This window comes from Contarinia nasturtii, unplaced genomic scaffold (assembly GCF_009176525.2).
Source record: "Contarinia nasturtii isolate CC-2019 unplaced genomic scaffold, AAFC_CNas_1.1 Cnas_scaffold_1371, whole genome shotgun sequence".
In the NCBI taxonomy this organism is placed as follows: Eukaryota; Metazoa; Arthropoda; class Insecta; order Diptera; family Cecidomyiidae; genus Contarinia; species Contarinia nasturtii.
The window spans coordinates 1930193-1953485 of NW_022198708.1; the positions used below are offsets into that span (position 1 = coordinate 1930193).

General features: G+C 32.8%; 1 protein-coding gene across 4 annotated transcripts in view; it reads left to right on the forward strand.

The window, feature by feature from the left end:
• The window catches only part of LOC116345966 (acetylcholine receptor subunit alpha-like), an 82189-nt gene that overhangs the window by 33439 nt on the left and 25457 nt on the right, over positions 1-23293 (forward strand). For 3 of the 4 annotated variants that reach the window (XM_031775801.1, XM_031775802.1, XM_031775803.1), the window contains 7 exons: positions 1133-1177; positions 2717-2739; positions 2805-2880; positions 3020-3030; positions 20209-20238; positions 20331-20436; positions 20531-20575. In XM_031775801.1, coding sequence (XP_031631661.1) covers positions 1133-1177; positions 2717-2739; positions 2805-2880; positions 3020-3030; positions 20209-20238; positions 20331-20436; positions 20531-20575 — 336 coding nt within the window. Of the gene's footprint in view, positions 1-1132; positions 1178-2716; positions 2740-2804; positions 2881-3019; positions 3031-11226; positions 11264-11348; positions 11474-11701; positions 11713-11970; positions 11979-20208; positions 20239-20330; positions 20437-20530; positions 20576-23293 lie in introns of all 4 variants that reach the window. The other variant, XM_031775805.1, reaches the window with a different exon arrangement.

Sequence of the window (23293 nt, forward strand, 5' to 3'; positions counted from 1 at the left end):
TGTTTCTTGTATTTGCTTTTGGATGCCAATCCAAAATCCAAAGAAATGTGAACGTTTGTGCGACTTTGCAAGACGAACACTTTATATTCTCTAACTCGCATTGCCGAAAGACAAAAAAAGACCAGAAAAAAAACTCTCTCACACACACACAACAAACATAGCAAACAAAATAAAAAGAAAAAGAAAGAAAAACATCCAAAGCGAGCACAATAAAAAATGATACATATATATTATACACTCGAATTTGATCGTCCCGAATCGATATTGGCAAAAGCGTTTGAATTTATTTTAAGTGCATGTACACGCAAACTGACACGATAATATTGACGATGACAAGCTCTAGATAAATATAAATTCGTGAGTATATCGTCCTAATATTTGTTCGGTTCAATAATTATTACTGTGCAGCCGCAAATGGAAAGGAAAGTTTTTGTACGTTTTTTTCTTCGCTTCGCTGGCAATCAAAAGAATACAAAACCAATAATAACAACAAACGTCCTCGATTGAAAAAAAATATAGGAAAAAGTTTCGAATTTGGCTGTGTGTGAGAATATGTGCAGTCGCTGATGCCATTACAACATCGATTTCGATTGGCATCCTTTGCCATTTAGACGCACATACAATCACAAACATTTTACATTGCTTTATATCGGTTTTTGTTGTTGCTGTTGTTGTTATTGAACACACTGGCCACACAGCAAATAAACATAATGACACTTCAACACTTGGATTATACGAATAATATGTTTCGGAATTTTATTTCCATTTCAAGCTGTTTTTATTGCGGTTTTTATTTTATTTTCACCACTCTCTGAGATAAAATGTGTGCACCATTTCATGTGAGATTTCGTTGTTCTTGTTGCTGCTGTTGCTCGCATGGAATGTCATACTACTGAGTAACTAATCTCTATGGTTAAATAGTGCGTAACGAGGAAAAGAGAAGATAAAAAAACGCGTGATTTTCGACAGTTTGGCTAACAAATAACCGTCAATCACCGATGCAACACAATTAAACAAATGCTTTTGTTTTTTCGATTTTTTTCCGGTTTTCTTTCTCCCATTGTATCTATTTGTTCTGGATGCTGGACGATGACGACTACGATGGCAACGTGTGGTGGCGCATGGATCACAGAATCTAAAAAATCAAATAATGACAACAAATCTTTGGGTGGAACAGGTACGTGCAATAGAAATTAATGTATCTTTTTTAGCAATAAAACGAAAATTTATGATGTTGATTTGACTTCGGGGAACATTCGCCTCAGAAATCCCACTCAATTTTTCCCCATCGTGTATAACCATATTTTATGCAATACATCACAGTTTTTACAAACCGCTACAAACACAAATTAAACAGCTATACAACGGCAAAACAACAACAAAATATGTGAGCTATCCCCAAAAAAAAAAAAAAACAACAACGAACCAAATAAAAAAACGTTTCTCGTCGAAAGCCATCAATCGTTTTTCATTTAATTTTGAATGGTTTCACAAAATGGAATGTTGATAGATAATTTTATGCTGGTTGAAGCGGATTAACTGACCCATCCACTAAATTTCAATTTGCTATTTTGCGATTACAGTTGACGATATACAAAAACAAATATCTCTGCAACCATGTGAATGGTGATGAAAAACACATACACACACAAATAACACAAACACTTTATGACACCTAGAGCGAATCGTTTTTGTATTACAAATATATAATGGGTTGTGTGCGCATACACAGTGCCATCAAAATTGGAATTCGATCAAATCAGTAACAGCAAAAAATTTCACATTATCTACAATTTTATTATCGATTTGTTGCAGAATCAAGACTGCATACGTTTGTCTTTCGGAATTTCCTCTTTTTTGTTTATTTGAATTAAGAAAATTCGCCCACATTTATTGAAAGCTTATTTGTTATTTTTCTATTAAATTGTCGATTTTAGTGGAATTGAATCGAATTTTATAGGCCCAATTACCTTCGTAGTTACATCGTTCTCTCATTCGAATTTACTACATAAAATTGTACAAAAATGAATCGTCACGACGATGACCGTATATACCATCATTGTGGTTTATATATGGCTTTTTTTCTCGCATCATTTGATCGCAGCCCTTTGGTATTCAATATAGTGGTTCAATTAGGCATTTGATTTGTGTATAAAATCGAAATGAAAAACAATTTCATCGATGTTTGTGTGTGTTTGTGCGTAAAATACATACATAACGTATGTACATATACAATATTAAAGTCGAAATAATATGATGATGATTTATTTTTGCTTGAATTCGATGGCCGTCATCAAATCTATACCAAATGGGATTCTTGTGTTAGGAAAAATGTGTAATCGTTAATTTTGTCAATGGATTGGTCATATTTTTGGATTGGTCAATGAATCTTATGATAAAGACGACGAAAAATTCGATCGTATTGCATCCAACAAGTAAAATGGCTATCCCTTCAATTATGGCTGTGAGCCTGTAGTATCAGCAGTCAAATTCCATACATTTATAATGTAATCTCAAAAAGATAAATAATAACGCGTGACACAAAGTTTTTTTTAAATATTTAACGGTAGTTTTGCAACTTTTTGAAGCATGGTATAAGCACCCTTAATAAGAGTTTTAAATGGAAATACGGTCATTTCCGTTATGTCACATATTGGGACAGAAAGCTTTTTTTAAAATGTTTGTTTTTTTATCTACACTTTCTTTCTTTTTCCAGTCATGGTTCGACTATAAGCTCAGGTACGTGCAATAGAAGCAAATATATCTTTTTAGCAATGAAAACAAAAACGATGTTGATTTGACAGGTGGGAGCCGAAAGAGTATGGTGGAGTGCAGATGCTTCATGTGCCAAGTGATCATATATGGCGGCCCGATATTGTGGTGCGAGGCATAACCTAAACCTACCAATTCGGTTTGATTGTATAACTAAAATTTCATCTGTATGCTTTTTTCTGTTCTTTTTCGTTTGTTTTTTTTTTCATAATCATTGCGGCACTATCAACATACACATCAAATACAGTTATACAACAAGTAAGTATGATACACAAACGTATCAACCCGGTTCAATGTTTACCATTAAAAAAATGATTTTTTTTTGTTATTATTCAATAACATTATTGACGGATTATCAAGATTTCAATTACTTTTCGCAGTAGAAAAAAAAACAGCGACAGAAAATATTCATTGTTTGTTCACAACAAATTTATTATTACAAGCACTCGAATCGATATGTACGTGAATTGAAAGAAAAAAAGGGATTATTTCAAAAATGTCTGAAAAGATTCTTGTAAATGCATGAAATATTACAAATGAAAAACATGAATCAATTTCTTATTTCACTTAAGTATGAGTAATTTATCCAAAACTTCAACTTGAATTTAAACAAGCAGAAATAAAATTGGAAACACATCGACAACTTGTACAACTTTAGAAATGCGCAGCTTTGGTAAGCTGTTTTACACTGCTTTGGGAACTTCTTAAATTAAACAAAATGTTATACAGTTTTGGAATTTTCATTTGAACATTGAACATATATTAAGATGTTTCACGTTCAATGAAGAATGTTGGTTCGTTCAAAATCAATTAAAATCCATCGTCGATATTAATTTGTCAAAATTTAGAAAATTTTTCAACGATTTAATGTGTGTATTCAATTGAATCAGTGCAAAATGTCAAAATTAATAAATATTCAATTTATAATATTCGTCATTCAAAAGCAAATACGGGTTCCAACGTTCGATGTGTCAAATGAAAAATCTAGTTTATCTTCATCGATGTCAGTTCTTGTTGTTTTGCACCATTTGGTCACTCCAATAATCAAAACCACATGATTCTTATTGTTCATGTCAATATTTTGACTTTTTTTCTATTCTTTATCAGAGGCAAAAATGGAACAGAAAAAAAGAGAGTTGAAAATCAATCATGTTCATTTATTTCACATTGGAAAAACCAATTTTATCCATTATATAATGAAGTTTGCATCGCTTATCGATTAAATTCAATATTATCCATTTGTTTTTCATATAGAAATTTCAATTTCAATTTCATACTTATTTCATCTCCATTTTCGTTTGTACTACAAAAATTGATAAGCGAATAACATTGCTGAAAATAGGTGTATGTTACGCAAAATCTCCATTCGAAAAATGGTTATAAAAAAAATTTCTGTTCTAACTCTCAGTCATAGATGTGTTTTTCATCATAATCAGACCCTCGACATGGAACACATGTTCGAAATTTAATCGTTCATTTTATGCAATTATTACATTTTCGACACTTTATCGTATTTGGATGTATTGAAATCACATGCAGGAGGAAATAATGGCATGACACCCGACGAACGTACATTTCAAAACCAAATTTAATTATATCGAAAATTGGATTTGATTTAGCTATCATTTCTATCTTTCTGAAATTCGATTTTAAACATCTTCGCCATCTCTATTTATCTCTTAGTGTGTCTTTGAATTGTTTTGAATATGATTTCAATCGGACGATAAAAAGGATTAAATATCCACCACTAATATATGAATTGAGTTGGAAAATTGAGTCAAAATTTTCGTTGAATCAGTTAGATCGTTCCCTTCTTGCAATTTCTCTCTCTCTCTCCCCCCCCCCTCTCTCTCTCTCTCTCTCTCTCTCTCTCGAAAAATGGGTGAAAAGCCAATTATTATTGGTTCATTAGACATCGAGCGTATTAAAATGGTTTTTTTCTTTTCTCAATTGATTGTCTTTTCGTTTTATAAAAAGCTCAATGGTATGTTCTGTTCTCTATTTTTTCTTCTTTATGGCAACAAATTTGCACTTGATTTCATTCTATAAATGGCAAATGGAGCGAATGAGTATTCAAACGAATACGACAAAACTCTACAGAGGAAGCGAGAGAGACACAGAGAGAGAGAGAGAGCATTTGTTTAATTTGCGAAAATAATCGTAGTTTGTTTTGTGTTCGATATGCAACGACGAAAGAGCAAAATGCAAAGTCAAATGCATAAATAACTATCGTCAATCGACCAACAATAAAAAAAACTGTCGAGCACTTTGCAAAATTCTCGTTTTAACGACGGCTTTAAATACCACATGTGTCGTATATCTATTTGCTTTGTGAACGAATATGCAACGAACGAACATGCATAAAATGAAGAATGAAATTTGAATTTCCATCGAAAACGAGATTTTTTTTTTTTTGAAATTTTGCTTTTTTATTCGTTACAAAAGCCGAAATGCAATTAAATTTCCTCTCGCAGATTTTATCCACGTATGAAAAGTCATGTTAAATGGCGAAATTCAAAAGAGCGAGAGAGAAAGAGAGAGAATTCAAAAAGGAAGAAAAAAAATGTATAACATAGCGAAATGCAATTAGATTTTGGCAGGATGATAACATGGATATGATACAACAATTTTCGCAAGCAAAATTCGCTTAGTCATTTGACTGTCATTGCTGCAATAGCACCAGCAATAGCAGTGTCGTTAGCACCGACACCACTGAAAATACTGAAGTGACGATAAAAATAAAAATTCGGCCAAACTTTCGATTTTTCTTGCAAATTTTACTATCTTCATCGAATTGGCACACACATACACACACGCACACAGTATGCAAAGTAAATGCCAGTGCAGCAAAGTAGAGTCGACAAACGAAGATTGTTGTTATATCAAACATTTTTCATTCTCCCTATATGATTCAATGGCAGCAAACAACACCGTGAATATGTCATAGAGAGTTGCCCATACAATTTACATGATATGAATTGTGTTGCTATCACAGCTATGATTATTGTTGACAAACGTAACATTATTGTTGTAATTTGTTATTTAGAGAATATGGGAGAAGAGAAAATGTGACACAACCGCTTTTTTGTGTCCCTTTCAAATGTGGCAATCGATCAAAATGTTCGTGCATAATCAAACGTAATAAGAAAAGCATCCAACACAAAATATAATCGGTTGAAAAGAAAACGACATGCAATCATAGAAACAGCCAAATTTATTTCGAGAAATACAAGTAATGAATATGTCGCGAATTGTACAAAAATGAAATTTACTTGAACAGAAAAAAACAACAACATATGTTTTCGTAATATTACACGCGAATGTAGTCATATATTATTAAGTCTGGCGTCTATGTCATTCTATTGCCTTCTCTCATGGTACAGATATATATAGAGTGCGCGGTTTGTGCTATGATTGTCACAATGCAAAAATGAGAAAGAGCTGAAGCAAGCAGATTGCGTCATATAAATGGAAAACCGAGATAAATTTATTTAATAAATGAAATGAAATTGCCTTAGAAGGTATATGGTCCCCCCCCTCTCTCTCTCTCTCTCTCTCTCTCTGTCTCAAAGTGTCTTTGTATGCATACATCTAAATCGTGAACAAAAACGTTCAATCTTACTTATCACTTAATACACTCATTTGTTCGCAATGAGCCATTGCCATGAAAGCCAAACAACAACAAACCCAAACACACAAGAAAATTAATACCTTCGAATTGGAAATTCCGTGTTTAATGATTAAAGCTGAGAAGAAGCCAAAATGCCAACTCAATGAATGCATTTCATCGCAGTGCTTTTAGTGCGGTATACTTATTAAAGAAATCACTTTTACTTTTGGAGTACGAGCAAGATGAACACCAATAAAATATACACGATTCTTCACTCGCATAATGTATGGCGTCATGTGCACTTGCAAAATAACAAAACCACAGTGAGAAAGATTTGGCGTGACAAAGAATCCAATATGAATGCGAATTGTCAAATAAATTTTGTGAATATAAATGAGAAAGTTTATTTTCTCTCATCATTTTTCATTTACATTTGCTAAAGCAAACAAAACTTTTGACTTATTATTATTATTTGCCAAGTTCGAACAAAAATATTGTCTTCTTTTGTGTGCTTTCTTCGAAAACACCAACACACTTTCGATTCGAATGGACAATTTTTTTCACTTGCATTCTTATTTCAGTACCAAATCGTACATTTTTCCATAACTGGTTATTGTTAGTTATTGTGTATGCATATACGGTTATATTATTCTTCTTATTGCCAAACGCCTTATTGATCTATTCTATACATATAGTATATTCTAATAGTTCCGATGTTTTAGAAAGAGAATATATTTATTATTGGATGTCTCGTGGTTTTCTTAAATGAGTATAGGTATACCATCTTACTACAATGTTACAAGTTCATTCTATCGCACTTACAAGTGCATAGTTTCTGACTATGAATAAACTGAATTTATACGTGAGCTTGACTTGTAAATCTTGTAGAATAACTGGATTCAAACTGATAGAAAGTTTTCCAGAAGTGAAGCCAGGGGCCAATTTCACAAATCGGTGAGATTTTCTCAAACAAAGATGTGGCCTTTTCGTTGAGATCGTTTTGTGAAACGATTATTTTTGATCAATGTAAAAACTGAAAGCTTCTCATAGGCGATTTTCACAATGATAAAATGCGCTTGAAGTTTAGACGAATTTTTAGCTTATTTTTTTAATCAGGGAGCTTATAATATACCTGATTTGTACTGTGATTTAACATAATCAGTACGGAATTAGTTTGTTGTTTGATACACTATTTTGAGATTTTTTGAGAAACCACACAAAATTCTCACTTATTTATGAGAAAATCACAGAACTATAACAAGTAAAACATGGAAGTTGTTAAAAGATGCCTCTTTCTGTTTCATTCTTGAGAATTGTTGAAAAAATCTTACCGAATGGATATTTGTGAAATAGGCCCAGAGAAAAATCAACATTTTCACTGCTAAGTACAACATGTATGTGTTAGTTATGTGTACTGTGCTAAGCACATAATCTCACACACTTTGATGCGTTTGATATTACGTCGTGAATTTGGCTGTCGTTCTTAGCTGCGAATGGGATGAGAGGCCACGTTAGTTTCGTCGATTTCCCATCGGAAAAGCGAGGAAAATCACTATACGATCTATATAAAGTTCAGATTTTGACAAGTTCTTGTTATAGATTTTTTAATGCTCATGAAGCTCTTCCAGTGTAAAGACTTTAAGTGGATACAAAGCAATTTCGTAAGTTTGTCGCCTTGCTGCCATTGCAATAACTATTTACTGCAGCAACTAATCAGATGGCTGAAACCAAAGTCAGCACAGAACAATAGCCGAGAACAATAAGCTATGATACAATTGTTTTCGTCAACCATCAACCAATTACTCTACCTGATAATACAGAAACATGATTTGTCCATAGATAAGAGGCCAAAAGTGTACACATAAAATTCGTACAATTTTTTGGCCATAAATAATTGACAAACTGGACAGAATTTCTCTTTTGGTCACTAGATAACTATGTCAAACAACAACATTGAATCAATGCTGGATAAATTGGATGTTGTTGGTTGTGTCGAATAGACACATATCTTTGGATGTTCTCTATCGTTCGCTTTTTGTGTATGTGTGTGTATGTGTGTCGGATGCTGATTGTAATCACAAAGTGACACAAACACTTTTTCCAAATACATGTACATGTTGGATATTGATAGCCAATGAGATGACACTTTTGCATTAATCTCGCTCTCTCACTGGATGCAAGATTATGTCGAGTGTAAGCGATTCGATGCGGTTTTTCTATGCATATATAAATTGTGTGGCCAACGTTTTCTAAACATCTGCACGACGATAGACGACTCAATGATATGATCCATCCAAAATTATTTGTCATTATTTGGGGATTTGTATCATTCCAAATTCTCCATAATTTACCATGTCATTCGATAGAATTTGCCTATGCCATGACATTGCTGAAACCAAAATCCAAAATCTTCAAACCAAAACAACAAGCCGCATTTCTCTCTATCTCTCTCTATCTTCATTTCTTTTTATTATTTTGGTTCATTGTTGTTGGTTGCTTCATACTATTATGACTTCTTATCACTATTATGCAATGTTCGTGCTAACGGACATAAAATTAAACTCAACGTTTGCTTCGTCTGCGAAAATCGATAAACGCGAAAAAAAATACGACTCACGTTTAAGTATGTGACCAAAAATTACAATTTCGAATTGAATTTTCCGTGCAGAAAATTCTATACACTGACAAAACTAAGTTTATGATTTTGACAACATTGTGTTGCAAATGTTTACATTCTAACGAATGTGCTGAGGTTGCCAAGGATTGTTGTCATTGTGCCGGCAACTTAACAACATTTGTTGGAATGTAAGCATTATAACACCACGTTGTCAAAATCATAACCTTAGTTTTGTCAGTGAACATATCACAGGAGGTAACAAAAAGAGATAGTTTTAAAAATATGAAAATGGTAACAAAAATCCGCATATTCCCAAGCATCTTCAATTAAAGCAGTTTTGAAAATAGAAGAGATTTATGTCACTTGAGTGAGCTATGTTAAATATGCCGCACGTACATCGATTTGTGCAAGTATATAAAAAAACGAGAATAAAAAAATCGCCTTATTCTTTTATCATTGGAAGAACCATGATTTTTAATGGTTTAAAATGCATAAACATAATGTTCTATGATACTGACTGAACTCATCGTAACTAAGTGCTTGTTTATTTACGTTCGAATGGCTACTTATGAAATCATTAATTTTCGTTGCTTTCAACCACCACGTAAAATGACAATAAAAAGAAGTAACAAAAACTCTCTCTCTCTTCCTCTCACACACACACACATACACACCAACATCGCAGGCATAAATATGTGAATGTCATTGTTTTAAGTCGAACGTTATCGCTAGTGGCACTCTTGCTCTCGCTTATTCTCGCTCAATTTTTTCTTTTGTTGGTTTTCTTCTTTCTTCATTTTTCAGTCTGCGTGTCTGTGCAACGCATCGTATGGATTTTTAATACTGATTCCCATCTAATAAAGTCAGTATCGAACATGCGAAATGAGACAATAATAGATGAGAGAAAAGTATTCTTTACATAATTTATTGCTGTTTAATGGTGTCATTAGCATTAGCGTGTGTCTTGATTCTTCTTCCATTCATTTGAAGGAGAAGTTGCTGTTGTTGTCGTCGTCGTGGCATGACATTTTTGTCTCGTGTCTCTTTTGGATCACATCGAAATCTACCAGCCACCGAATTAAATATCTGATATTTGTGTGTCACTTGTACGCATTTCAATATAATCTCATGCAGTTCCGTGAAGACAGGCACATTCAGCGAGAAAATCCCGAAACTAAAGACAAAGACAACACAAACACCAAACATACACCCGAACGATTGACGCTTCATTGAAAACCAGAACGAACGAAAGATAAAAAAAGTCACAGCGCCAAACAAAGTCATTTTTAATAACGACGGCTTACAATCCTGCTGCCATTGTCGAATAAGCATTTGAAGAACGTATACTGTGCGAATTGTGTCGTTACCAAGATAATATTTCTTTTGAACTTGACTTTAAGCCATCATTTATCAATGATAGCCACAAAGTCACATACAAACATGAGCGCGTGCTCTTGTACGCTCCCACACACATACCGAACACTTTAACATTTTTGCTCATATTGATTTTCGTTGAGTTCACAGTCTTGGCACTCAAATCATAGATTTTATTTTTGTGCATGTCATACCAATTAAAAGCAAAAAAAAAAGAAGATGGGAAATCAAGGCGAGGAGCAAGGGATTATCTCAGATTGATGCAAGAAACCAAAATCAAAGATCGATTTTGCGGAAAGCATTCTCTCATTATTACTATGAACATACATTTTGTTTATTCCATTTAATACAATATTATATATTCTGTTTAATGTGGGCATGCATATCGTAATGCTACGCGAAACATTACACACATTTATATAAGGACCACCAAATCAGATGAAATCAATTTTGAATAAAATCGAAATGGGATAAAAGAAAAATTGAAGCGATTTGAATATCAAAACAAAAGTGCTTACTTGCACAAAATGAAAATAAGACGAAAGATTTACCCAAAGCAGCATCAAAATGAGAGATGGGAGGGATTTTTTTGAAAATAAAAATGATGAGCATTCTCGTCATATCATTTCATATCTCTGTCAAATTTAGGTCATGACATAAAAACAAATCAATTTTCCATATAAAAAAGAATCTTTTGTGCTGACAAAAGGTACAAAGTTAGTCTAGTAAAATTAGATATTGATGAAATCAAATGAACGAATTCGAATCGATTAAACCCATTTATTTATTTATTTTATGAAAATCATAATAATTTAAGCTAATACCACTATTGTTGTTTTAAATGTTTATAAAGTGCGGATGGAAATTTTGAAGTGACACTTGCAACTAAGGTACAAGGCAACATTATTTGTTCATTATGATTTTATATTTTAAAACCAAAAACTGCTTTGTTGATGTTAAATTTAAATTTCAAAGGCCACAATATACTCGGGTGGATTAGTAGAGTGGAAACCTCCAGCAATTTATAAATCATCCTGTGAAATAGATGTCGAATATTTTCCATTCGATGAACAAACTTGTGTGTTAAAGTTTGGATCATGGTTAGTAGAAATTGTTTTGTTTTTTTTTTTCTCTTTTTAGTTTTTCTTACTTCCATATATGCGTGTCTCATGCGCAAAAGTTTCACACATTTTTTTTTTCTTGACTTGAATGATTTGAATGAAAAGGGTTTTTAATACTATATTCCATATTTTTCTGCAACATTATCGATATAATCTTCGCGCGCTGCTATACTTTTCATACTTTCCACACCTATCACGTTGCGTCAGGACTTACGACGGTTAGTAACTATTTTGTTTTTATTTATTTAATTTTCTTACTTCTACATAATATGCGTGTGTCGTGCGCAAATATGCCACTATTTTTCTTGACTTGAAATAAATACAATAAATAGCGTTTTTATACTATATTCCTTATTTTTTGTGCTACATTTATCGAATGTGCTCTGCATCTATCGATTCAATACCGATATAAAAAAAAAAAACAAACAAACCTTCGCGCCCCGCTATATGCTTTTACAAAACTAACTACGGTTTAGGTTTCAAGGTAAGGCGATCACTTTAAAACCGTTTAAATACCAATCATTTCACGTTTAATACACGTATGCATCCGTACTATGTTTCATAATGATATACTCTATATGTATATGCAAACAAAAAAAAAAATAACGATAATAAAAAAACACATATACAATATATACTTATAATATTTATCGATTTAATTGCAATTAACGTTATATTTATTTCCAATACACATACACACACGCATTTATTTGTTTGTGAATCGCGAGGGGTGATTGCAAATCGAGATGAAAAGAAAGGAAGAAAAATAAATAAATAAATCAGCAAAGATTTACATAAGCCTAGCAAAGCAAAAAAGTAAATCGTACAGAAAAATATTTAAGATTTAAAGATTTGTATTTGTGAAGAGGATAAACGTTCACTTGGATACATAAGACAAATGAATAATTCATCAGTGACATGACGATTAGACAGATTAGAAAAAGATTAGACAGATCGCATTAGGTTGCAAAATCCATTTCGCAAATAGCTTGCGATCACAGTGCGCACTGTTATTCATTTAGTCAGCAACACAGGACAGTTATATTTATTTGTCATTTTTCGTTCTTTTGATACTGATTTAATGCGGTTCACTAAATACAGAACAGAAAAGAGTGAAAGCTTCTGTTTTTTTTTTTTTTTTTTTTTTTCAAAAAAAAACAAAAATGAAATTCAACAAATCCCATTGTATATTGTTACCTATATGTATCATATCATTTTTCGAGTAAAATTTACAAAAAAAGAACAAATCTGGTGAAAATATAACGTTAATCCTGTTCCAAAAATGACAAGATATATGTATGTAGTTTTATGTTCCACTAAATGTTTGTTGCAGTTTTCTTTCGTTCTTGTTCACTCTCATTTGGATCTCCCCTTGTGAAAATAGCCAAAAAATGTTTCCACTGTACATACCAAATGCCAATTGTAATCGAATCATAGAACACATCGTTTGCGGCAAACAATAAATTATTTGAGCAAAGATGAATTGAACTACTAAAACCGAAACAAGATAGATAAATTAATGCTCTTATAATACAGAACATTCGAAAAACTATCTCTCATTCTCTTTCTCTCTCTCTCTCTATTTCTCTGTATATAATTACATTTCAATTTTATCGCTCTCACATTATATACATTTTGACATTTTCAACTTTGTGAGATGTGCTCGCGGTAGATATGTGCTCGTCTCCCCATTCTCTTGTCCTGTAAAATCTGTATATATAGCACATATACCCAATAAAATGAATTATTTGATTTATGAATTTGAGCTTTGCTTTTATTTATTTTGTTTTCCAATTTTTTTTCTGTATATAATTTTAATTTGATTTTGAAATCAAATTTGCGCATTTTAGATGTGTTCCATTGAAATTTGTTCTATTTTCGTTTCTTTTGTTATGGAACTTCCTCTTATTTCATTCTAATGTAACAAAAACCAAGCCCATGCACAAATATTCAATTTTAGTTTGTTCTATAGGATCGAGCTGAAGCTTTTTTGTTTTGCAATACATTTTCAGTATCCGATTGACCTTAAAATTCGCGATTATTCGGTTTTCTTCTCTTTTTGAGATAACAATGCACATAAAAAGGAAAAATCATCGACAAAAATGAATGTGTGTATTTTGTTTGTTATTCGTACGCACTTACTTTCGTATGGATTCATTAAAGCGCTTAACAGTCTATATGAGTTATTAATTGAAGTATTTGCCGAAAACTAGTTCTTTCTCTCGCACAAACACACACACACACACACACATCGACATACGCAAAATGCCCAAACAATTGCATACCGCATATTTTGCAAGTTTTCACAAACAAATATACCAATAACAGCGGAGAATGTGAATGTGAATACGTAGCGCAATATGCATACGACCGAATCAAATAATATATATACACAAATATTTGCACTTTCTATTCATAATTCGTTTCGTGTCTCTCCTTTCTGTTCAGTTCTTTTGTTTTGTTTGCCAAACAATCCTATTAAACTATCATAATCTCTTTCTCTTTCTCTCTCTATCTATCTAATTCTATAGATTTTGGTTATGCCAAATCAATGTTTGCTTTCATATGATTTTGCTCATTTCTCTTTTATAATACAATCGTTTTTCCTAATGTACTATTGCATTTGATTTGGAACGGATTTTATTCCGTTATTTTTTTTCTCTTTTTGTCTACTTCTATCCATTTTCACTTACTCTATCTATCTCTATATATTTATCTCAGTCTTTGCCTCTATATTCAATAAATTTTCTATATATTTTTTATTTGAAGAAAAAAAGATCCCATTGTGTTTATATTTTCAGCCTTGAAATTCTTTTTATTTACATATGCTTTAATTTAAATGTTTTTGGTTCAAAAAATCTTTGGTTTCTGCACAATGCACATACAATACAATAATGCCGATTTTACGAAATGCTTAGAAACAAAGTCTACACCACATTTTCGAAACTAAACATACCCCCAAACACACATGCAACAAAAAGACATACACAACACAATATCGACAAAGGCGTACATCTCGATCGTATTCCTAATAAGCTGTTCAGCGTATAAAACGTTGTAATATCGTCGAACGAGTGTTCAAAAAAAAATCGTCGTTTTTGTTCAATTCGCCTGAAATTCTGTATATATGTAAACATAATCCAATGTAGATGTTTTCTCTTTTTTTTCAAGTATTTGAACACAATAAGCACACTGTATATTAGAGCGAAAGAGGAAGAGAGAGAGGGAGAATGTACGAAAGCAAAATCTGTGTACAAGATATCACATCATGCAACACACAGAAATACACTTCTATAATACAACTTATACGTACATATCCGATTGCTGGATCTTATGCGACATGATGATGCGATCTCCATTTGTAAATACTGTTTCGATGTTGGGAAAGAGAGAAAAAAAACGGCCGTAAGCGATTTGCAATGCTAGATATTAATCTGCCAAACTATTTAAAGCGTACAAATTTCATTTGTATCATGGCCTCACTATCACTTTTTCTTTCGTATGCGAATTGCATTCGGTGCAAGTAAGTGTAAATAGCAATTCGTGCAATTGATTATTGAATTTAAGCAGCATTGTCCTTTTTTTAGTAAATCGCCCTCTTCATCACTACACGCTATATTTCAACGTCCATTTCGTTAGCAACCGTGCATTAGATGTGGCATATTTTTGGATTAAACACATTTCAGCCGCTTACAATTTATATCGACCCCGAATAGCGTACAGAAAAGTAAACTTAGCCACATTGCCAGAAAATGAAAGAAAGAAAACACGCACACACACACTCATATCGATACAAAGAGATCGACTTGGATAGTCTTTATGCGACAAAAAAATTATTGTTTGCTCTTCTTCAGCGAACGAGTTTTGTTTATTTCTCCCGAAGAATATATGCTTTCTAGTTTCTACTCTTGTCTGACGCGATTTGGCATAAACCAAAACTTATATGGTTTTTTTCGTCTCTACCCGCCGCTCTCTCTTTCTATTCCGATCGCCGTGTTTTGTGGCTTATATTTTGAGTTTTCTTCATTCGATTCATCCGGAAATTTCATCCAATATCCGCATGGTTTCTCTCTCTCTCTCTCTCTCTCTCTCTCTCTCTCTCTCTCTCTCTCTCTTTGTGTGTGTGCATATTGCGCTTTTCGCGTTTCATTGCACATCCAAAAGAAATTTTTATCAACGAGAAAAAAGAGCATTGTTCGAAGCAATTTTACTTTGGTTTTATTATATATGTTCAGTAGCGCAGTGCATTCGTTTTTACAATAAATTCGTTTTGCAGTATATGTGCGTGTGTGCTTCGTTTTGTTCGATGAAGTTCATGAATACCAAAAATCTTCAATCGTGTATGTATTTCATGTCGTCATCTTATTCTTTTCATTTTTTTTATTGCCTCGAAAAGCATCCATGATCAGGTTTTGATAACCTCGCAAATTCTTGATGAGATTCGATTTGTTACTCGTTTATTGGATACTATGTACCGTTTTCAATTGCGTTTCGCATACTCTCGATTAAAAAAGCAATTTTGTACCATTGACTAAACGCTCTTGCACCAAACTTTTTATCTTCGCCAGAAACATTATTGGAAGAAAAAAAAATATGAAAAAAATTCATTTGAACTTCGATTGCAAACGAAGAAATAGCTAGAAAATTCGACATATTTTTTTGTTTGGAATGTATGAAATTGCTAAATGGATACAATGCACAAAGAAAATGAATGTTGAGGGAGCAGCATTTCGAGAGCAAAATATGCATGATTGCAGTAAAATTGTTAGGCATAAAGACGTTGTTATCGTCTGATGCATTTCTCAAAATCGAATTTCGAACGGTTTTTAACGTTTAAATTGCAAAGAATATTTTATTTGGTTTTTCGATTATTTATTTCTCTATTGATAGGCGAATGAAAATATACATTCTACAATATAATTTTTTTTAGTATAACCGCTGCATAGAATCATCAAATAAACCACCGTTCATTATTTTGTAAATAAGTGCACACCACATCATTTATATATACATATAAATAATATAAAATAATAATATCACACACACACACACACACACACACACACCGCATCTGTATGTAATACATATTGCATTCGAAATGATGAGCTGGAATCTCGATTCTCCACTGTGTTGTTGTTGTTGTTTTTGGTTTTGTTTCATTTTCTTTGTATCCGGTTTAATTGTTGAATTCCTTCATTTTGTTATATTCATTTCATGCAAATTCACACATAACAACAATGTTTCACCTATATTTCCCGGTTGCCCTGTTTAATTGTTTGTCTCTTGTCTCATGTACACACACCACGTAATCGAGTGAATCCGTAAACACGTAATTGCGATTGTTGTATGTTTTGTGTAAACTGTACATAATTTATTTATTTATTGTTCGTATATACTGCTATTATTTTTTTAAACTCCTTTTACCTACTACCCACTTCCACCAGTCGATTTATTCTTTTATTTGTTTTTAAATTGGTTTTGTTGTTGGGTCCGGTTCAATCTCTGTCTCTCTCTACGTAGGTTGCTCCATAATTTTTTTTAAAATGGTACTTATAGTGTTGCCCGATGTAAACCATTGTCATATTCGTAAAGTTTGATGTTTTGGTATGTATTCGTGCCCTGAACCTTTTGTCGTACGAACGCTATTTGTATTGTTTACAGTGACTGGTAAACTGCGACTCAACAAAAAAAATGAATTTTACACGTGAAGATTTTCGTAAAATGATTTACTACGATTTTCGAAGTAAATTATCTCAACAACAGTGTTTCGATTGACTTCATTTGGCCTTTGGCAATGAAGCACCAACCCTTCAGACAATTTATAACTGGTACCGAGAATTCCGTTGCGGTCGTAGTTCGCTCAAAGACGAGTTTCATATAGGTCGTCCAAAATCGGCTGTTGTGCCACAAAACATCGATGCTGTCAGAAAACTGATTATGGAAGATCGTCATGTGACCTACCGTGAGATTGAGGCATCTTTGGGCATTTCATCCCACAGCATACATACAATTTTGCATGAACATTTAGCCGTAAAAAAGATTTGCTCTCGTTGGATCCCACATAAATTGACCGATGAACAAAAAATGGCTCGTGTGAGTTGGTGTAAAGAAATGCTCAAGAAATTCAATCGTGGTGCTTCAAAAGACGTTAATAAAATCGTCACTGGTGACGAATCGTGGATATATGCCTATGAGCCCGAAACGAAACAGCAGTCGACTGTATGGGTCTTCCAAAATGAAGATAACCCAACGAAAGTTGTTCGAGCAAGAAGCACTTCGAAGCGAATGGTCGCCTGTTTTTTCGGGAGAAGTGGTCATGTGGCAACCGTTCCACTAGAGGATCGTAAGACCGTCAATTCTGATTGGTATACCACCATTTGTTTGCCCGAAGTGTTTGGTGAAATAAGAAAAAACAACCACCGTCGCAAAATAATTCTTCATCACGATAATGCGAGCTCTCACACATCTTTTCAAACTACTCGATTTTTGACCGGTCAAAACATCGAACTGATGGGTCATCCACCGTACAGTCCTGACCTGGCACCCAATGACTTTTTTGTTCCCAAGCGTGAAGAAAAAACTACGTGGTCAACGATTTTCGACACCAGAAGAAGCAGTTGAAGCGTTCAAAACACACGTTTTGGAGATATCAGTTTCGGAGTGGCACGAATGCTATGACAAATGGTTTCATCGAATGCAAAAGTGTATCGATCATCTCGGGGAATATTTTGAAAAACAATAAAACCATTTTCGACAAAAAACAACTGTGTTATATATGTTTTTAAAAAAAATTATGGAGCAACCCTCGTATCACACACCCACATTTTTTGTTCCTCATTTCGTGTATTTCTTTTCCTTCATCCGTTTTTCGTTTTAATTTTTATTAATTACACCGTTTTATTTCAGTTCAGTGATGTAAATTTATGTGCATGGATAATTTTTTTTATTTGTTACGCGAGCAGAACGGCTTTAATTCTACCGAATCTATGGTACAACAACAACAATAATAATAGAATAAAAGACGGAATTTTTCAAAAATACAAATGTTAAGCAAATATGCTGTTAAATGACTGGCAGAACTCGCTCAAAACTCAAACATAAAAGAAACAGGCGATTGCCTATGACAAAGCAAAGAGAATTTGTATAGTATTTTTTAATTTCAATTTTAATTTAAGGATGAATTTGGCCCCAAAACAATCACATAGAACATTCATAATTATAAGTGAATAACAGAATATATATAAAAATTGAAATCTACTTTACAACCTTTCCCACATAAATTCGATTCAAATTCAAAAATGTGGCTTGCCAAAGAGTTTGTGTCGACTTTTTGTTTGTAATAAAAAAATATGTGTGTAATCTGAAGGAATCAAATTTTAATTTATGTTGTTTTATTTGGCAAAAAATATTATATAGACATTTTGGGATTTATATGAACCCATAATTTAAATTTCAGCCACGTCATTCACACCACATAGCCAACCATATAGTGCACATATATATCTATTGTAACCCCAATATGAAATTTGTGTGGCACTGTATGAGAGGTAAATGTGCGGTGCTGAATAAAAAGGCTTTGATTTGATCATATAAAGTTGAAAATGACGTGCTTCATTGTCACTGAATTAAATTCGGTTATATGAAGAGTTTGTCAGCCGCAAATTGCGACGATTTTGCTAGACGTTGAAATAAAGATGGTTTTTGTTGTGATGATTCATGCTGAAACTCATATAGTTGGACCCACCACCGACACACATATCAGAACGTTGAAACATATAAAAAATAGCTTTTAAATAAGATCTATCTCGCGTATTGTTATTGAAGAAGTTTTAAGTATAATTAAATATATTTTTTTATATTCACATCATTCAAAACCTTTCATGTTCAACACGCGCAATGAAGTTTGAATTTAACAACTATTCTCGACGAAAACTTTCATCATTTCATGTAAAAATTTTTACTGAAATTGCAGAATACTATCAATTTATCATTTATGGAATTGAATGTGAATGGCAATGGGAATAAAGTTGGTAATATACATTTTTAAATTGCCATTTTCTTTTCGATATATATCTTTGTACGAAATGGTGTGGTTGTTGTTTTAATTTTATTTGTTTAAAGACGCGACAATAAAATGAAAGTCATCAAGTGTGTCGCAGGGATTTGGCGGTCAGTTTGCGTGTAGTGGTAGACATGGGTACTCTATCTTATTCATAAGGTGTTAATGATGAAATCAAAATGCTGGCTTTTGTTCTATATCTGTCGATAGATTTATTATGGTGTTTTTTTTGTTTTATTGTTCTTTCATGAAATTTATGCTACAATATAAACTAATTGAGATTGCATTTACAAAATGGAATTTTCAATAAACATAGACATTCCGACATAGACGTTTTACTAGGTTGTTGAAGATAATGTAAAAAATTAAATGTACACCGTCAATTTCTCCACTTGCATTCTTCTAATTGGCGATATATATCGTTGAGCTTCGAAATTTACAAACGACATTTTTATTGAGGGATTCAATTTTCTACTGCACGTACAAGCGAGAAAAAAAATCAACATTGCTTATTGATTCAATGAAATCTTTTGACATTTTTTTATTTTCGCTGAAATTTTTGTTTGGGTTATTGTTGTTGTTGTTGTTATTTTTCCAATCCAATATTTATGAATTTCAAAAAAATCATAAAAGACCAAACTGATTCTTTTCACAGCGCCGACGGTCACTACGAAGTAACTCTAATGTAAGGCTAAAAAACAAAATCTGACTAAACCAACCAAGTCTATAACAGCCGGGCCTATGAAGTAACTCTTTTTGTTTTATATGTATGTGCAGGACCAAAGCGACAGTTTTTTCAAGCGGCCTTGTATCATGGCAACCTCCAGCTGTTTATAAATCATCCTGTGAAATAGATGTTGAATATTTTCCATACGATGTACAGGTGAAAACCAACATGCTACTTCCATGACCGATTAACTACTGTAATTGGCTACAAATGAACAAAACAAAAAATCAATTAATATATTTTGTTGCAGACGTGCGTTTTGAAATTGGGAAGTTGGACTTTTGATGGGTTTAAGGTCATATAAAAACCATTTCATTTTTCTTTGTCTTATATTTAACAGAAACCCAAAATTTTTAACACACTCAAACAAACAAACCAACATCACTAACTTAACTCTTAAATATGTCGTTTTTCTTTTTAATTTTCTAAAAATTAAATGTTATCTGCATAACCGTTAATTAATTATTATTCATATAAACAAAAAAAAAAATTAATTGGAATGTTGAGAATTAGATTAGATTGTTACACCTAACAATTTTTTAAACGGATTTTTGTTAAACGTGATATAATTATGTGATGGTGATGACGTATATACGCCAAAACTCGAGTTATGGGCAATTTTATCAGATTATGCATAACATATTCATTCAGTTTTATTCAATGAATTTTACATATATTCGCTGGTAAATTATACCACCAAACAATACATATTGCCAATTTTTGCAACTGAACTTTTAGATAAAAAAAAAATCGAATACTAAACATTTGAACACGTTCACAGTCAGATGCGAAATTTTGATAAAATTCTTCATACAATACAAATTTCTTTATGCCCTTGTGTGACTTATACATCCCATGTATAGATATTATTTTTGAGAAATCGTGTTTTCGTAATGGATAAAACAAGCATATCATTTATACGTTAGGCTATATTCTTCTTTGTGTTTTTTATGTATTTGTGTCGAAAAGAGAAATGTATATATTTTTATCGTTTTGTTCCGTTTTCATTTGGTTCCGTTTTTTTTATTGCATTTTTTTCTTCAAACCAACTTGTTCAACTAAATAATGTTCAATTTTGCTAACAGCGTTCATTTCATATTTTTAAAAGCTACATAAAATATGTTCGATGGCAAAATGGAATCGGTGATATTTGCATACCATTTGTGTGTATTTCTCTCTCTGTGTGTGTGGTTCCTGTTCGTGTTTTTTTCTTCTTATGTGCCAAAATATAGCATATTCACATTTGATTCTGTATAAATTCAACGTGATTTAAATAAGTGAATTACACTTTATCGAATGCATTTCTTTGATTTGAACACACACCAAATACATACAAATTACATGCAAAGTGTACGATTTGTTTACTTGTTGCATTGCATACACTAATTGCTCGCACCGGGAAAATTGAAACACACATTCCATTCGAACAGATTTTACACAAGAGACTACTCGAAAATAATTGTTTTACCTTAGCAAAGAGAAAAACAAATGGTGGGCAATTCACATAGCATTTGCCATAAGATGAGCAATGTGGTTCCGTTTAACATCTAACATATTTTCGATCAAACAATATTATTTAATGATATTTTTTTTGGGAAAAAATATAACTAAGTGTACGTTTGTGTATGAATTGGCTGCCGACTTTATTTATCGACTCCTTTTTTGTCGTTTTCGTTTACTGAATATGCTTTTTGTGATGAATACCGTTGTACAATTCGGTTACCCCGTCTTGAATTAACACCGATTTTATTGATTTCCGACAGAGCCGTCACAAGTCGGATTCTATTCAAATTTCGGTTCATATACACATAATTCACTTTTTTCTTCATCTATCTATCTTTCTCTATCAATCTCTATGCCTCTGTGTATATTATTATTATTCCAACGATTATGCTTGATGCAAAAAGATTCAGCCATTTGATTTTGGTATTTACGATGAAAACACTTCAATTTGAACCATTCAGAACGTGTTTAACATTTTTTCCCTATTGCTGCTACTCCTATCACTGCCACTGCAAAATGGTACACGCTCTTCTGTAGATCAAAGAATTATATAATCTGTTCGGTAATGCTGTGAATAGAAGTTATTCGTGTGCAAATCAAGCCATAATCTACTCAATCAAATGTCAGATGGGTTTCGTTGAGCTGTGCAATATACGTCCGCATCAGCATTGTACCTTTGTACGATACAACGGAATATATTGCTTAAAATCGATCATCATCACCGTCATCGTCGTCGTCGTCGTCGTCGTCGTCATCGTTTCTATCATCATTCCACGTGTGAATGGAGTTGCTTTGACTCAAAACCACATTTTATGCTATTTCGTTGTACATTATGCTGTAATTGAAATATTACCAAGGTCTGTTTTTATTTGAAAAGTGTTTCGCTGCAATTATCAATAATTGAGAAATGCAAATAAATAATATGCGATGAAATGAGCGTCAAATCAACAAAACAAACAAAAAAAAAGATGGAAAATATAAAAAAGGCACTCGAAATAATCTAAAGCACGTACATAAAAAAAATGAATGCAAGCAAGAAAGAAAGCGAAAACCTCATAAATAAGTAAGTTTTATTAGAGGCAACTTTTATTTACGTGCATATTGTGCATCACACACAGATTTACATACCGCCATCATATTCTCCAAATGAAATTATCTGTTACGCTGACGAGTACGTGGTGGCGTAATGCAGTTACATAACTTGCCGATAATTTCGAGTGAAGCCACTTCATTATGAGTGGGAGAGATGGTGAGATTTTATTTTTTTCTTGTTTTTTCTTCTCTATTTCTCTCTCTCTCTCTCTCTATCGCCAGTCTCTCATTACGTCCACATTTTTGAGGCACGTCGCCTCTCGATTGCCATAATATGGAAATATTCTTATAAAACAGCATATTAAGCGTAAGAACCGCATGTACGAGCGACTTTACATAAGTATGAGCATATATGTTTAAATGTGTGTACGGTGTGTGCCGCTTAGATGAGGTATTTTTGATTATGATTAAACCGAAA